Here is an 18,446-nt window from a genome sequence, read left to right as displayed (position 1 = left end):
CTTACAGCAGCATTTCAATATCCAAAGGGGACCTACAGGAAGGCTGGGGAAGGACTGTTTAGAAAGCCCTGTAGTGATAGGACGAATGTCAGTGGTTTTAAACTAGAGCAGGGTAGAGATTTAAGTTGGACTTAAGGAGCAAGTTCTTTACAATGACAGTGGTGGGACACTGGAACAGGTTGCCCAAGGATGTCGTTGAGGTCCTGTCCCTGGAGACATTCAAGGTCAAAACTTAATGTGGCCCTGAGCAACCTGATCCTGTTGGAAATGTCCCTACTCACTGCAGGGAGGTTGGACATGATGACTTTTGAGGGTCCCTTCCAACCCAATACATTTTTTCGTCTGACAATGTTTCCCACCAGCCCCAAAGGCCTAAAATTATACACCTTTACAGGCTATGGGATATACAGGTTGAACCTCTGCAGCCATAACAACTAAGTATAAATCTCCCACACTCCTTATACTTTTGACACAAACATGCTGCCAATATTCTGCCCCGCATATGGTCTCCTCCTCCTACATGCAATGGAGTTTTTTCATGTGGATTCTTTCTCAAACAGATTTTCCAATTCAGATAACAAGACAAAAAAAAACTTTTAGACATCTCAGTATCTAACTGCTTCTGCCTTCTTCAGTTCAGCACCAAGGACACATGAGCAGTTTCTCACAGAGCACCAGAGACAACAAATTGACATGTTGCAACAGGAATGCCATCGCTTGTTAGTTAGGTACCAACCAGATCTGATAGTCAGGACTGTCTGGAAAAGCAAACAGTCTGTCACAGTGGATTCAGAAAGCTGAGAAAGGGCATCCTAGCAAGGTCATACAGAATCTTACTCAAGATTTTTTTCTTCTCTCCTGGAAAGGATGCAAACAAAGACCACATCTGAGCAAGCAGCTGTATGACAGCCAAATCTTCACCCTTAATCTTATCTTTTCAATGGGCCAAGAGCAAATTATGAGAGTTTGGATCCAAACTTTACAGCTGAGGTGTTGACCTCAGATCTGTGGCTCTGATTCAGGTAATGACTAGTGCAGATGAACTGGTTTGCAGACCTCTCAACTACCCAGGGTGAGAAGAAAACAGCATTATTTTCTATACATGCCCAGGAGAAGGTAGGGAACTCTGCTTTCAGTGCAAGAGAAAGCACTGTTTGCGCTTGCTTCTCGTTATACTAAACTCCAACTAAGAAAGCTTAGTAAGAAACTAAACAAGTAGGATGTTTCTTTAAATCACAGATACATTGTTATGGGTTGTACATCTACTTATACAGGCCATTGTTCTTCACTACCCAGCTTCTTCCCCATCAAACTCAGGACAAACTAGGCATGACAAAGGGCTGACCTGATGTGGAGGATAGGAGAAAGCATGGTAGCTTGGTCACATTGGACCAGCAGCAGGTTAATTCTGGCTGGAGGCAGTGTAACCAGCTACATATAGATGTGAGCAAGTGCATTCTTCTGTCCTTGTTCTTCCTCAAAACCACAAATCTTTTCTAATTCATCCCACCTTAAATGCAATGTGCTCTCATGCAACACTTCTTTGCGTTCTCATCAAACCTGCAGTATGAGGGATATGTGAGGAGAAAGATGCAGACACGTTAAAGCCACAAAAAGTTCCATCTTCATCAATTATTCTCACAATGAACTGAAACACTTCCTTTTAATGATGATTAGTTAACACCACCAAGCTGATAATCCCAAAGCTAGGAATAAACAGTATATTTCTGGTGAACAAACTCAGGGAAAGTGTAGTCAACAGATGGGAAAATGTGCCAGAATAGATACAACTAGTAAAAATATTTGCTCTAAAGGAGGAGGTAAGAGAATGAGATCAAAAGAGAAGGGGTTTTTTTTCAGTATCAATAAGACAGAAGTCAAGCATCAATAAGCCATGAAAAATCAGAAGATTGGCCAGTTGGCTAGTGCTGTCTAAGCAAGTTTCCAATCTCATCACCACACCACAATTTATTCCTGAGTTTTCAAAGGTTCCTACATATTGTTATGTTATTTCTTTGACATTTTTAGTTTCTGCTGCACTGATACATGCTTTGGAGAAGCATCACCTTCCTTTCCCCCCACACACACTCCTCTCTTATTTTCTCACAGGTTTCACATTGCTGCTGCTGCTTCCTTCCCCCCCTGTCTGTTCTCCATTCCTACCAGCAGGAATTGTGATTAGAGCACAATCATCAAAATCCAGGAAATACACAACAGCATCTGGGTTCTGTCACTAAAAAAAACCTGTTCAAGCTTGTCACAGTATTACACCATACCCACACACAGAACTCATCACACAGGCTGTCCAAAAATGCTCACCACCTGAAGTCAACCATATCTTCTGGATTCAGGCAGCCTTCTCTTCTCAAATAATTGCCTCCCAAATAAGAATTCTGTGTTCTCAATCTTCCCTTGTTAGTCCCTTACTCACATATATTTTTTTAATTGCTTTCTCATTTGCTCTTTCCTTCACACCTTTCTCCCTGAATTCCTCCCTCCCACAGTCCCATTTCTCTCCCTTTCCACACCACCTTCATTCCCCATTAGTTCTGTGGGCCCCTACCAATTCTGTCTCAGAAAGGAGCCAGCTATGGGGTGACAGGCGGAAATGCTGCCAAATCTGTTTCCTGCCTCCCCAGTACCATAGCACAAGTCCAGCTGGGCCAGTAAGAGGCAGTGGCTTTTCTAACACAGGCAGAAATGGCCTTTTCAAAGACTCACATGGAAAAGACAAGGGACAATAGGTACAAGTTATTCCTGGGGAGATTCCAATTAGACTCCAGAAGGAATTTTTTCACCATGAGAACAGTTAAACAATAGAAGCATCTCCCAAGGGCAGTATAGTTTCCCCTACATCTGGGGACAGTTTTAAGACTCAGCTGGACAGGGTGCTGGGCCATTTCATTTCAACTACATTACTACCTACAAATGTTGGAGCAGATGGTCGTTGTGGTCCCTCCTGACCTGGCATTCTGCAATTCTGTGAAGATCTTCCCCAGATTTCTGTCTTTCTTTCCCCAAAAAAGGCCAGGCAGAACTTGAAGAAAAGAACCCCCTGGCCAAGACACACAAATACAGTATTCAGTATTACCAAGGTTGGAAGAGACCTCAAAGATCATCGAGTCCAACCTGTCACCACAGACCCCATGACTAGAGTAGGGAGGACAATAGTGCCCACTGCAGGCTTGAACTCACAAGCTTCCCATACATGAAGTAGCCATCAGCCACACAGCTGTGTTTGCAGAGGCAAGGTGAAGCAATACAGCAGCAATACAGCTGTGCTTGCAGGAACAGGGCAAGTGGAAGGGATATAGAGGGCCAGTAACAATGCTAAAACATTGAAAGTAAAGTAACAGCAGCCCCAAAAAACCATCCTCATACATTCTTCTATGTTCTTATGAAACTCTTAGGTTTAATGACAAGAGCATGATTAAGATACAGTGCAGCATAACTCCAAACAAGCCTGCCACTTGAATGGTCAGCAGATCAAATTTCTAAAGGATCTGCTAATAGTGTTTATGTAATGCTGAGGGAAGAACAACTCTGAAGCACATGCAATGAAACTGATCTCAGTGAAGCCTTCATTATGCTTGCTTATAAATGCCCATTCTGTGAAAGTACAAGGCAATTTCTGCTGAGATGGTGATACAATGTGAGCTATGTAGCCAGAACTCATAACACAATAAAATCATCATGCAACAGAAGATTGACTAAACGATCAAACACTTGAAACAGTGACTCACAGCATGAAGATGTTGGCATTTAAATGCATTAAAAAAAAAAATAATCAAAAGTCATTCCATTAAAAAAAAAAAAGGCAAAGCTATCAACAAAGCCTGCATTTGCACAGTATCTGTTATCAAAGAATTGCAAGGATTATAACTTTGTCATTTTCACCATTTAACAACAGACTGCCCCTCACACCACCAGGGCTGCCTCCACACCTGCTCAGTCCCCAAAGCAATGAGGCCTTGATGCACAAAGGACATGGCAGAATAGAATCACAGAATGGTAAGAGTTGGAAATGACCTCCAGAGATCACAGAGTCCAACTCCCCATCCAAAGCAGGATCATATAGGGCAGGTCATAGAAACTCGGAATTGTCAGGGTTGGAAAGGACCTCAAGGATCATCTAGTTCCAACCCCCCTGCCATGGGCAGGGACACCTCACACTAGATCAGATTGCTCACAGCCACATCCAGCTTGCCCTTAAAAATCTCCAGGGATGAGGCTTCTACCACCTCCCTGGGCAAAACCCCCTCCAAGCCAAGGTTAGAGGAACTAATAAAGTCACTGATACACAGAGAATGTTGATAGACTAGCATCTAGCAACCTGTTCCAGCATCTCACTACCCTCATGGGGAAAAACTTCTTCCTAACATCCAATCTGAATCTACCCACTTCTAGTTTTGCTCCACTCCCCCTAGTCCTATCACTACCTGACATCCTAAAAATTCCCTCACCATGACATGGCCCACAAAAGCATAGCAGTACAAAAGGATCCAAAACCAGCTCAAAGGTTTTTCAGGACCTACTGGGTTGGTGAAGAGTTGCAAGCAGCGTACTATAGGACAACTCAATGAAAGCACTACTTCTTCATCTCTCTCATGTTCTGCTTCATGTGCTCCCAGTGTCAAAACTGGAGCTGAAAGTTCTGCACCTCTGCAGTACCTTGCTGAGAAAACCTACTTTCTTTGTAAATGTTTTGTGATTTTTCACTGCCTTCTAATGTAACTTTTCACAATGTCATTCCCAAAATAAAACCTTGCTTTATATAGTAACACTTTTTCAATGGTTAGTGGAGAAAAATAGACTTTTGTCCTGCCTTCACAAAGTGCATTGATGTTCCTCTGAATTTTCCTGGGCACACAGCATAAGACTGAGCAGGATGCTGTGTCCCAGCAGAAAAGTTTTGTACTCAAACTAGGGGGTCAAAATGAGCAGGCTGCGAGGTGAAAAACTCCCTGTACCATCATACTGAAAGGGTAGTTGTAATGGGTTGGGGCAGGTCCCCTCCCCACCACAGGCAGAAATAACGACTCAGGCAAACGGATTGCAAAAGTGATGAAAGTTTAAATAGAAAGCAGTGAATGTTACACAAAACCCAAAGCACAGTGACAAAGAAAGATCCCATCCCCACCTGAGGGTGCATGCAAAACCCCCAGGGCTCCTTCTTCCCCCTCCCTCTGCTGGGCTAGTCTCAGCTGGCCAGGCCTGAGACTGCCCGTCCCCCTGTGGCCTTGGGCCTAATCAGGCCCATGGCCGGGAGATCTCTCCCCCAGTTACCAAGTCTCGGAGAGGGAAGGAAAGAGGAAGTGCCAGACTCCGCACTGGATCTTATAGTGGTGCAAAGAATTATGGTAGGAAATACACAATTTCCTGTGTCCATCCCTCTGGGCTGGACTTCTGGACACAGGAAGTGAATGCACCAGGGGGGCACCCAGCTCAAACTACAACAGTAGTGGTCACTGGCTTGAAGTCTGACTGATGCCCAGTTAGAAGTCAAGCTCCTCAGGTACTGATACTGGTGCAAGCTGACATTTTCATCAATAATTTGGAAGATGAGACAGATGTGGCAAGTTTGTAGATGACACCGGACTGGGGAGATCAGCTGAGACATATTGGTGGGCACAGCTGCCATGAAGAGCAGTCTTGACAAGTTGGAGTAGTCAGCCATCAAGTCTCATGACAGTCAACCAAGACAAAGTCTTGCACTTGGGAATAGCCTATCCACAGGCAACACTACAACCTGGGAGCAACCAATCCAGCAGGAAAGGACCTCTCCATTCTGGTGTGTAGTAGAAGTTTGGAGCATGAAGCACACAAGGAGACTTAGAGAAGCTGGTTTGGCTATGATGGGATCTAATCACTACATTCACTTTCCTGAGGTCAGGTAGGCAGAAGTGAGCACAATGCTTTTCTCAGAGGAGTACACCAGGAGGACAAGAAATAAAAGTCAGAAGCTGCGCCCACAGAAATCCAGCTGGGTGTAAGATAATCAGTGTGCAGTGAGACAAGGAAAGTACTGGAACAGGTTCCAAGGCAGGCTGTGGACTTTCCACCCCTGAAAAGTTCATAAATCATCTGGAAAAGGCCCTGAGCAAGCTGGCTTACCTTTGAAATTAAGCCCACATTGGAGATTTGGCTAGATTATTTCCTAGGTCCCTTCCAATCAAAATTAATCTATAAATCTTTTATTCTACCTTTTAACAGGAACTGGGTATTTCAGAACCTGTAATTACTATCAAGGAACACTGGAACAATTCTGTCATCAAAACTGCATTTTGCTCTCTGCACAGCATCATGGACACAAACTGAATTTATGTTTTGGTTTTTTTTAATGGGAATTTCCCACTGTGAAACCCTGGAAGTTGATCTAGTAAATGAAGTGGTATTTGACATCCTTCTACCTTTACCCCACCAGCTCACCACTGTCCTGTGACTTTAAGCCACTATCTCTGCAGAGTGGAGATGATTATAGCTCTTACCTGCTTCATAAGGGGGAGAGACTTTGTTTCTACAGAAAACAGAAATGTTTTCCAAGCCACCAACCTCCACAAGATTAAATTTTTCAGCATCCTCAACTTAGGACTTAAATGAGACCTAGTTTCACTGCCTGGTAGAGTCACCTCCAGCACTAGTGATAAATGAACTGCATGTCAAAGGCACCGAGGGAAAGGAATGGGTCAAAGACAAGTCTAGCATACATAAGATTTTTATTCTCTGCTGAGCTTCTTACTCTTTCTGCAAAATATTTGGATAAAGAATATTTATGTTGCTGCACTGGGGGGGTTCAATTAAGCCAGAGCTCTGAGGGTTGAATACCATGTTTAAAGTGGGAGTTAATGTAGTATGCATTGGCTGAATAAAACAGATGTAACAAGAGCTATGATCTCATGCCCCAGACGCCATCTAAGACTTGTACTCACACTTTAATGAATTATGACAGCCACATTGCTTTGCTTATTAACAAGCACAGCAGTGTAAAAAAAAAATGCACTAGAAATACACTATTTACCAATCTGGATATAAAATCCCTTTCATAAGTAGATTTGCCAGCTAATCTTAACAGGAAAAAAAAAAAATATATATTGGATATGTGACAAACAAACAACATACTTGTGGGAGGCACAAGTCTCCACAGAATAATTGCTTTTACACAGACAGTGGAGTCATGGTGACTTGTGAAGCATCTGGAGCTGCAGCCAGTGACAACCACTCACAATTTAAAATCTTTCTCCAAAATAAATCTCATTATGACTGTTCAAGCATACACAGAGATCCAATTTAATCTCTCCACAGCATTTAAATCTGTGGTAGACCCCAAAGACCTCTATGCAATTTTTAATTATTATTTTTAAGCATGACAAGGTAACTAAACTGAAATATACTTATTTTCCAATCCATATAATGTAGTTTGCTCCACAGCCTTTGCTGCCTGGCCTAATATCTGCCTGCCAGCATTAATGTGACAAACTTCTGAAAGAAAAGTTGTAAGGGAACTGTCAAGCAATGTTACAACCAGACCAATCTAGTTGGGCTCTGTCTTTTAAAGAGTGGAAATATCAGACTCATTCCTTTAACTGTCATGACTAGGAAACCTTCAGGGACAATGTGCTTAGCTGCTTAGAGATGTAAAAAAAAAGAAGTCTTCAAGAAATATGTATAACACACAGCAGCAGCATTTGTGCTCCTGTTCAAACATTAATCTGGGGTTATTTTTAATCATGTAATTATCCAATATTCTCAGAGAAATGCATTAATGACTCATTAAAGGACAGCACTGAAATGTCAGTATCTGAAAGAAAATTCAAGGCCAACCACAGATCTGTGAAGTTACTTTCAAGACACGCCCTAAAGTATTGTAAAGAGGTTAAACTGAGATGATTGGCAGCCTTCAGTAAAGGGGAGCACAGGTTCAAGTGAGCTTGTGGCTCTCTGCTGGTTTTCAGGTAAGACAGATAGCTATCATAGAATTGTTAGGGCTGGAAGGGACTTCAAGGATCATCTAGTTCCAACCCCCCTGCCATGGGCAGGGACACCTCACACTACATCAGGTTGCTCACAGCCACATCCAGCCTGGCCTTAAAAAACTCCAGGGATGGGGCTTCTACCACCTCCCTGGGCAAAACCCCTCCAAGCCAAGGTTAGAGGAACTAATAAAGTCACTGATACACAGAGAATGTTGATAGACTAGCATCTAGTATGTGGCTGAAGTGCTTTGCTCAACTGAATTTGCTGTGAACCCAAACTTTAAATGATTCTTTTGGGTACTTTTAACGTATCTTTTAATCTGAAGTTGTACAATTTATCACAAATCAGGCTAGAAATTTTCTGAGGAAGCCTAAGTGAGTCAGATACCACATACTCACCAAATTCCACAGTGATAACTCTTGAAGAGCTTTTGGACTTTTTTTATCTACACTACAACTTGCTAATAAAATACAGCCCACACCTCCAGGACAGTATGGTGACAAATAACTGAAGTGGCAACATCTTCTATGTACATAGACATTCTGTCAGAAAGCCAAACCATTTTAGGGGCAGATGTTAAATAAAATGACATGAAGTATTTGGAGTTTACTTCTGTTACCTACACACAGTAAATGAGAAAACAAGGCATAGATAATTCAAGCTGTCTGTTAAAACATAATAGACAAAGCCAAAAGGAGAATATATGTTCCAAATCTTCTTTCCCTGTGGTTTACACACACACACATAGAGATCATAGAATTGTCAGGGTTGGAAGGGACCTCAAGGATCATCTAGTTCCAAACCCTCTGCTATGGGCAGGGACACCTCACACTACAGCAGGTTGCTCACAGCCACATCCAGCCTGCCCTTAAAAACCTCCAGGGATGAGGCTTCTACCACCTCCCTGGGCAACCTGTGCCAGTGTCTCACCACCCTCAATGGTGAAAAACTTCTTTCTAACATCCAGTCTGAATCTACCCATTTCCAGTTTTGTTCCATTTCCCCCATGTCCTATTATTACCTGACCAGTCCCTCACCAGCTTTCTTGTAGGCCCTCTTAAGATACTGGAAGGCCACAATGAGGTCTCCTCAGAGCCTTCTCTTCTGCAGACTGAACAGCCCCAACTCCCTCAGTCTGTCCTCACAGGAGAGGTGTTCCAGCCCTCTAATGGTCCTTGTGGCCCTTCTCTGGACAAGATGCTTTCATTTAAAACTAAAAGTCAGTCAGGAAGGCTGAGGAAGGACTGTTTAGAAGGGCTTGTAGCGATAGGACAAGGGGCAATGGTTTTAAACTGGAGCAGGGTAGATTTAGATTGGATGTGAGGAAGAAGTTCTTTACAATGAGAGTGGCAGAATAGTGGAACATGTCACCCAGGGAAGTAGTTGAGGTGCCACTCCTGGAGATGTTCAAGGTCAAACTTGATGTGGCCCTGAGCAACCTGACATATTTGGAGATTTCCCTTCTCACTGCAAGTAGGGAGGACAAGATGATCTTTGAGGGTCCCTTCCAACCCAATGCAATCAGCGAATCTGTTCAGTTGCTGCCTCCCGCTCTTCAAATAGACCTGTGAACTTTTATCTGTTAGATCAATCCAAAGTCATATCAGGGTAGTTTATCAGGATTAATACTTCAGAAGAAAAGGGGAGGGGAAGCATAAAAGAAAGGGGTGGGGGGTGAAAATCCATATTCTTATGCTTGGTTCCAGTAAGTCTCACTAATTTCAGCATACACAACTCTTATCAGGCCAGAGAGGTGCTTGCAGATTCATTTGAACTCATAATTACATCAGAATACTCCAAAATGCATTCAATGTGGTATAACTTCTCAGCCTGGCATCATTAATTTTTTCACTGGCATGATACTCCTAACACTTTCTAGCAATCCTTAAGGACTACTGGTTGTGAAGCAGTTGCACACATCTAAAGATATGCTGGCATGAGTTATAAAAAGAGAAGCTCCACTACAGAAATTACCTTTTTTTTTTTTTTTAACATATTTTTAAACAGCAATATTCTTGGAATTTCTAAATTGTTTTACTATGGTATTATAAAACAGAACACTTGGAAAAGCTCTTTTCTTAAAGCTTTCTTTAAAAATAAAAAAAAAAGGCAGATAAAAAAAGGGAAGGACTTGGCTTACCCAAACCTTATGTATTTGAGGAGAGTCATTGTGCTGCAGGACTTCACATAAGCATGTCACATTTTAAGTGATGACAAATAGACCACAATTTGGTCAGCTTCAATCACTTCACTTCAGACACAACTCAGTGGAGCCACAGTAGAAATTAATGTGATAATCTCGTTACGAGTTCAAACAGACTTGACATGGCTCAGTTAAATGTTAGCTGAAAGCTAAAGCTAAGTCTTCATTTAGGAAGGGAGTAAAACTGATTAGTAAAAAGCTGTTTATAAAGAAGAACAAGAGGTGAGAATAGAAAAACAAAGTGTCTGTGATCATCAGTAAAAGCCCATGTACTGTCTCCTTGGGCTCACAACATGATTAGCTGAGAACACAAAATTATGTAGTCAGTAGACCTAATTATTCTGTTAGCTGTATCACACAACTGCAACGAAACACACTCAGCTGCATAGGTCCAGATGAGAGAATACCTTGTGTAAAACATTTAAATGATGCAAGCAGCCTTCTAATACCTGAAGGCATCCTACAGGAAGGCTGGAGAGGGACTACAGGCCTTTATAAATAGTCCCTCTCCAGCATTCAGGTACTGGAGAGCTGCTATTAGGTCTCCCCACAGCCTTCTCTTCCCCACACTGAAGAGTCCCAGCTCCCACAGCCTGACCCTGTAGAACAGGTGTTCCAGCCCCCAGTCATCTTCATTGCCCTCCTTTGGACACACTCCACAAAGTCCACATCTTTCCTGTGCTGTGGGCTCCCAGAGTTGGATGCAGTACTCCAGGTGAGGTCTTACCAGAGCAAAGTGGGAGAACCACCTCTTCTCAATCTGATAGCCACAATTCTTTTGATGTAGCCCAGGATGTGATTTGCCTTCTGAGCTGCAAGTGTACATTGCTGGCTTATGTTCAGCTTCTTATCCACCAGAACTCCTAACTCCTTTTCTGCAGGGCTGCCTTCTATTGCTTCATCCCTCAGCTCATATTGATAGCAAGGATAGATCTGATCCAGGTGCAGGACCCTGCACTTGGTCTTGTTGAACTTCATGAAGTTCACCTGGGCCCTCCTCTACAGCTTGTCCTCCATACAGCTTATCCCTCTATCATATAGTTCTATAGCTCTTTTTTGTCCTTCAAAATAATTTACAAAATATAAGTTCTTATTCAGCTGAAGAACCTCATAATCTTTTAAAGTTAAGAGATCCTCACAACTTAGTCTTAATAATCAAGTGTGGGTTTCAAAAATGTAAAAATACCTTAAAAAAAAAACACAACATTTTAACAGGAAAAGATAATTATTTCAATCCTCCTCTTCCCTTATAAGAATGTACTTTAAAAATGTATCTACTGTCCTTTAAAAGTATATTACAGTGGGGGAAAAAAAATCAGGTCACAGGGAAGGAGTAGGAGTTTTGTTTCTTGGAAGGTTTTCACAACAAGAGGTTTAAGGTAAAAAACTCCTATGACTCAATACATAAGCTACATGTTAGACTGCATTTTAGAAGAAATAGGAGCTGTTATAACCTAGTTCCTTACAGGAAGGATAATAAAAATCCTTGTATTTTGTATATGTGGGTACCGGGCAGGCTTAAAAAGTTTATTCAGGCAGGGTGTTAAATCTGCTATTCCATGACATTAACCATGTATTTTAATAGATTTTTTTATCTATTTATAAGAAAAGATGGTACCAATTCTAGCTCTGTTACAATAGAACAGCACTTCCAGCCACTGTCAGTTTCAGCTCCTTGATGTTTTTTTTCAACAGGTACAGGAACCACGCACCATAAATATAAGCCTGCTGACAAAAGGTTTCCCTTTCCCACTTGCCTCTTACGGAGCTCTAGAACTAATAGGATTGCTCTCCATGAGTTTCTAGACTGGAAAACATTCCACTAAGTAAATTTACAATAACTACACTGATTTGTGGAAGAATGATTTGCCTGATTTGCTAGAAGTACTACATGTGTTCAGACATCCACAACTTCAGTCAAAAAAGACTAATTACATGATAACAGACTTCCAACAAACAAAAAACCCACTACCACATGGAAACTGTGATGGTAATGAAGAAACCTGTGCAATTTGCAGCAAAAGATTCAGAGCAGAATACACTTTTAAATCTCAACCCTTTGAAGAAACCGTAGGGTTCACACTTTTGGGGACCTAAAGTTGTGGTGAAGAGGAGCAAAGAAAACATAAGTAATCACCTAGATTTTACTTGTGGTTTTATTAATTTATTTATTTTTTTCCAGAGATGAGAAGTGCAGGAGTTGACAGCTAGAGCCCTTTCTCAGCCTCTCAGTACGTGACATGACTACAGGACTTGACATCACCATCATGCTTTTGGAGTTTCATTTGTAAGGAAAAAAAAGAGACCTGTTCCAAATAATTCCATTTCAAAGAATTCTCACAACAGTGTGATCTCTTTCATACTTCTAATACACTTACATACAACTAAGCTAGTGGCTTTATTCTTGTTTCAATAAATTCTGTATCTCCATTGCTTGTCAATCAAAAGAAGGGGATTTTGTCTTACTCCACCAAGTATCCACAACATCATTTTGCTTGGAAAAGATAGAATCCATCCATTATCTACCAAGTCTGGTGCTAAACCATGACACTTGCTCTTGTTTTTCAGCTTTTTCCTGTTCCATCCTGAATGTTTATGGCATGAAGGTATTTGGGGAACAAACAGCATTGGTAATTTCAAAGTATGCAATCGTTTAAAGGAATTGCAAGTTATCCATGAGAATAATTTCAGTGATGCTGAAACAAACACTTTCTAAGTGACATGCTCACACCTACCACATTCACCCAGGGAACAGTAAAGAATGAGCCACCACCACTTTGGAGTGGGATTTAATAAGGGTGGTACTCCAATATGCAGTTCATGATGCATTACAGGGATGAAGTTTCACATTAAAATCCGACTTTTATTCAAGTTATTAATGTAGTAATTAATGAAGGAAAACCAGCCTAACTGTGCTTTCAAGTCTGGAGTGGTTTCTCCCTCACGACGATACATTCTCAGACAAGAAGAGCAGCGTTCTTACCTCGAGGACCTCCAGTTTCAGCAGAGTCAGTGGCAGAGCCATGACCACCCTTGAGCTCAAACAAAGCCACGAGCCCAGGGAGGTCTCCACAGGGGCAGGGCAGTGCTGTGGCTCAAAGCTCTTCCCAGAAGAACGAACGAACAGGCGGCTGTTGGTCTTTGAGCTGGCAAAAACTTAACAAATACAGCTTCCCACGCAGAGGTTCCATGCCGCTGTCCGTCTGCCCTGGCACGGCTGCCAGTGCGGGGCTGCCACACCAGAGGCAGACGCCGGCAGCGGGGGCTTCACCTCAGCTTCCTGAGTGCGGGGCTGCTCGCCTCAGCCTGTCCGCTCCCGCCACAACGCGAGGCGAGCGACCGACCTCGCTCGCTCGCCCCCTCCCTCCTTCCCTAGGGCTGTTTTTAAGGGTCTCCAGGGTCGGCGGAGGGGCTAGGGTACTCACATGCCAGATGGCGAAGAAGATGAGGGCGGCGCAGAGGACCAGCGACAGCATGTAGCAAAAGGCGGCGAAGGTGAAGGCCATGGTGGGGAGTGCCCTCTGCGACCCCCGCCGCCGCCCGGTGGCGGTGGAGGGGTGAGGAGAGGTGGCAGTGCCGGCGGGCTACCGCGCGACTCCCCGAAATCACAGCGGGGAAAGGGGCCAGGTGCCCGAGCACCCTGGCATGGGAACGGAGTGCCACACACAGGGGCAGCGAGCCGGGACAGACAGGCAGGCAGGCAGGCAGGCAGGCAGTGGGGCCGGCCGGCCGCCGCGCCCCACACCGCCGCTCGCTTTCGCTCCACCGAGCCAGCACCGACTCCTACAACTGCCGTCAGCGTCTGGGGTTGCCCGCCCGGCTCCTCTGCCGCCGTTTTCCCCTCCCCGCTGAGGCGCGGCGGTGGGCGGCCCCCGTCGCCAGGGCGCCCCCGAGGGGCGGGTCCCCTCAGCGAGGGGCTTCGCGGCGGCATCGGTAGGGCCCTGCTGCCACAGCAGCCTGTTCCTGACTGAACTCATCTTTTTCCTTTAGGGTTAAGAGAACCTGGTGGGACGTGACTACATGCCCGGGACCATGTGCCTTGCTCGGCTTCGCCGAGAAGTGAAGAGCAGCTGGCAGAAGGTCGAGTTGGGGGCAGGGTGTCACTTGGAGAAGTGAGGTCAGCGCTGGAGTGGCCATCGTCTGACAGAGACAGAGATAGAAACCACGCTTAGGAGCTAATGAACTGGAATAGAGTAGTTCAGCAAACTAGGATCAGCTCATCCTTTTGCATCAGATGAAAAAGGTGTCAACCCTGGAGTGGCAGAATGATTAGGGCTGGAATGGGCTGTCCTGGCTGACTCAGAACTGCTAATGGTGTGCAACCCATAGCTGGCCTGTGGTTCTGTCCCAGCACAACCAGGACAGCAGTCTGTTTACTACAGAATAAATAAAGGTAAGTTTTTCTGACATGCCACAAACTTGGAGAGTGCTCTTGATGGCTTTCAGGTCTATGCAATATCCAAATTGCTGAAGAATGTATTTAAAGGAAGGGAGGAAGGGTAAGCCCTTGACTTCTTACCTTGTTGTTATAGAATCATAGACTCAATAAGGTTGGAAAAGACCTCAAAGATCATCAAGTCCCACCTGTCACCCAAGACCTCATGACAACTAAACCATGGCTTCAAGTGCCACATCCAAATCCCTTTTGAACACCTCCAGGGATGGTGACTCCACCACCTCCTTGGGCAGCACATTCCAATGGCCAATTACTCTTTCTGTGAAGAACTTTCTCCTCACCTTGAGCCTAAACTTCCCCTGGTGCAGTTTGAGACTGTGTCCTCTTGTTCTGATGCTGGTTACCTGGGAGACCAACCACCATCTGGCTACAACCTCCCTTCAGGTAGTTGTAGACAGCAATAAGGTCTCCTCTGATCCTCCTCTTCTCCAGGATAAAAAACCCCATCTCCCTCTGCCTCTCCTCATAGGGCTGTGCTCCAAACCCCTCCCCAGCTTTGTCGCCCTTCTCTGAACACGTTCCAGCAACTCAACATCTTTCCCAAACTGAGGAGTCCAGAATTGGACACAGTACTCAAGGTAAGGCCTAACCAGTTTTTAACAGTATCCATAGTGTTTCCAGGCATGACTTAGCTATTTCTGCAGGTGATCTGTGTAGGATTTACCATCAATTCTTCCACCTCTTTGGAACTCATCAGCTGACACAATACAGCAGGTTTGTAAGCAAAAAGTTTCCAGGAGAAAATACCACAGAACCACCAGTAAGTCCCATTTAAAAATATTCTGAAAACCATGGATGAAAGATCAGACTCAGCATGGCCCCAGGCAGCCTGATCTAGTGGGAGGTGTCCCTGCTCACTGTAGGGGGTGTGGACAAGAAGATCTTTTGAGGGTCCCCCTCCAACCCAATGTGATCTCTGAATCTGTAAAGCTATATATTTGAAACACCCAAACAAAACTTCAAAAGATTTCCAGTTCACAGCATTTTCATTCTTTTTATGGATGCAAGGGGGTTCAGTAACAAAATGAGAAATTTCTTTTCATTTAATTTATTTTCCTATCTTTTAATTTCTTCTCATTTATTTTCATTTCATGTTTTAAATAAATAATTAAAATAAAATAAATTTATTTAGAAACTTGCCAGTGGTCACTTGTAAAAAGTCAGACTTCATGGTACAAGAGATCAAAGCCAAGTTCAAATCAAGCTTTCTTTTTAAATGTTTACAATGTATTTTTTTGTTGAAAATGATGGTATATTATTAAATACATAATATTCACTTACATCCTGAAGGAAAGAGTTCTGATTTGAATCAAGAGTCAAGGCCAGTGATTAATAAGCAAATCAGGAATAAGCTGATGGATATAGCCTTTTATAACTGAGCTGCTCTAGACCATACATGTGATTTTATGCTTTAATTCAGAAGGGCAGAACATGGTAAATAATAAGAAGTAATATTGCATCATACAGGGATGCAGTAAGCACATTGTATCTCTCTGACCTTTTAATTCTTTTGCATCTTAAATCCTGCTGAGTGCATGCTTGTGAAAATGAATGATTTATTCATAACTGCTCAGTTTGAAAAGAGCTGTAAATGAGGTACAGAAATCTTGTTTGTTGTTTGGTTCGGTAAATCTTAAGGGATTCTCTGTTTGTTGCTTGGGTTGGTTTGGTTTTTTGACCACATTAATCATAGAATGGCTTGTGTTGGAAAGGACCTCAAAGATCATCTACTCCAACCTCCCCACCATGGGCAGGGACACCTCTTAACTAAACTCTGCTGCTCAAGGCCTCATCCAACTTGGCCTTGAACGTCTCCAGGGAGAGGGCATCCACAACCTCTCTGGGCAGCCTGTTCCATTCCTCACCATCCTTGTACTAAAGAACTTCTTCCAAAGATCCAGTCTAAACCTACTCTCACTGAGCTTAAAACCATTCCCCCTTGTCCTACCTCTAAACACTCTTATCAAAAGTCCCTTTCCAGCCTTCCTCTAGCATCTCTTCAGATATTGGAAGGTGGCTATAAGGTCCCCTGCAGTCTTCTCTAGGGTGAACAACCCCAGCTCTCTCAGCCTATCCTCATAGCAGAGGTGTTCCAGCCCTTGGATCATCCTTGTGGCCTTCCTCTCGACTTGCTCAAAAGCTCTGTGTCCTTCTTATGGTGAGGACACCAGCACTGAATGCAGTATTAAAGGCAGGGTCTCACAAGAGCAGAATAAAGGGGAGGAATCACCTCTCTTCATATGCTTTACTTTAGTATCTGGATATATATTACCTATCTTAAGCCTCAACATAGAAAAACTGATGCTCCAAGAAAATGAAAATACATCATTTCTTTCTGCAGGACTTAACGTGTATACACACATACACACACACACACATATATGTGCAAATATAAATACACTCCATGTATCATAAATACAAAGTATACAAAATATATCTACAGTGTCTGTATCATAAAAGACAGAAGTAGAAACACCCATTAAATCTCAGTTTAGGACAACACTCCAAGGTAAACATTCTCCTGTTTTTCACCGTCTCTCACTTCATTTATATTCCAGCTACATATTTGGAGCTCTTCAAAGAACACAAGGGCAAAATATTTGTTTCTCATTTTGCAAGGAGACAGTTCCACAGCCCAACACCTCCAAGCCCACACAGTCTTTCCTGGTATTGACTTTGAAACATATATTGCCCATTAGCTATATTTCTAGTCATTAATCATCACTAGTGGCTGACTAATTACAAAAGTTTCAGATATGCAGTGTAAGGAAAATCTATCAAGATGTATTTGTGACATTTTTGTCCTACTGACTTCTTATGTTATACCATGAGGATACTTTAAGTGTCTTGAGATATTTAGATGATGGAGTGTAGTGGAAGGATGTACCCTTCACTTAGCACATCTCTGGATTTGACTCAGTTATCACTAAATGGTTATGAACTCATTACAGCTTTCTGTGGCATGATGACCTCACATCAGAGAGCTGCTCCTTTGCAAATTCTAAATGAAACTACTGCAAACCACGGCAAAATCCAAGGCAAAAGGTGAAAACCATATGGATGTGCCTGATCCCTTCCTCACTGGTTTAAACCTCTGTGAGCACTGCAGTCTATTTGTTAGGTCCCCATCCACTTCTAAGGTCTTGGTCCTAACCTTCAAACAAACTGATGGATCTGCTCCCAGCTGCATGAGAAGTTACAGTCCAGCACCCAGCTGTGCTCCCTTGAAATAATGCAAATCACAGAGGCTGGGACACAAGGCGTGGGAGCTGAGCATGCAGTTTTATCAATGGAAGGGATCTGGACTAGGCAGCCCAGACAAGTACAAGTATAACCAACTTCAGAAAAACCTTGGTACTTTCAGATCTGCTATTTTAACATTTCTTTTCCCCAAATAAATATAATTGCACTCCCACACTGAGACACACCCCATTTTCTTTTCTATTACTGGAAATAAAAATTCCAGTAGTTCTGCAGCAGTCCTTTAGGAAATGCACTAATATTTGCTCTCTGGTGTTAAGCAGCTGATTTTAGCTGCCCCAGGCTCACATTTTGCACCTCATCTTTCATTTACCTGCCTTCAAATTTCCACAAATGCACTGGTAGTGCAATGCTGATTTTCAAAGCTGTCACTCTGCAAATATTCACACATTCATAGAATGGGTTGGGTTGGAAGAGATCTTAAAAATCACCCAGTTCCAATCCTCCCTCCATGGGCAGGGACATCTTCCACTAGACCGGGTTGCTCAAGGTCCTGTCCAACCTGGCCTTGAACACCTCCAGGGAGGGGGCGTCCACAACCTCTCTGTTCTA

The 18,446-nt window shown here is 43.2% G+C and overlaps 1 protein-coding gene across 1 annotated transcript in view; it reads right to left on the bottom strand.

Moving 5' to 3' along the window:
- CNIH3 (cornichon family AMPA receptor auxiliary protein 3) overlaps window positions 1-13,866 on the bottom strand; it is a 48,763-nt gene extending 34,897 nt beyond the window's left edge. Inside the window, exon 1 of the mRNA XM_009901213.2 lies at window positions 13,603-13,866. Coding sequence (XP_009899515.1) covers window positions 13,603-13,683 — 81 coding nt within the window. The 5' untranslated portion in view covers window positions 13,684-13,866. The remainder of the gene's footprint in view (window positions 1-13,602) is intronic.
- Between the last annotated feature and the right edge of the window lie 4,580 nt (window positions 13,867-18,446).

The sequence above is a fragment of the Dryobates pubescens genome, chromosome 2, assembly GCF_014839835.1.
Source record: "Dryobates pubescens isolate bDryPub1 chromosome 2, bDryPub1.pri, whole genome shotgun sequence".
NCBI lineage: Eukaryota > Metazoa > Chordata > Aves > Piciformes > Picidae > Dryobates > Dryobates pubescens.
The sequence above is the reverse complement of the archived record's forward strand: the minus strand, read 5'-3'. Positions and strand labels throughout refer to the sequence as shown.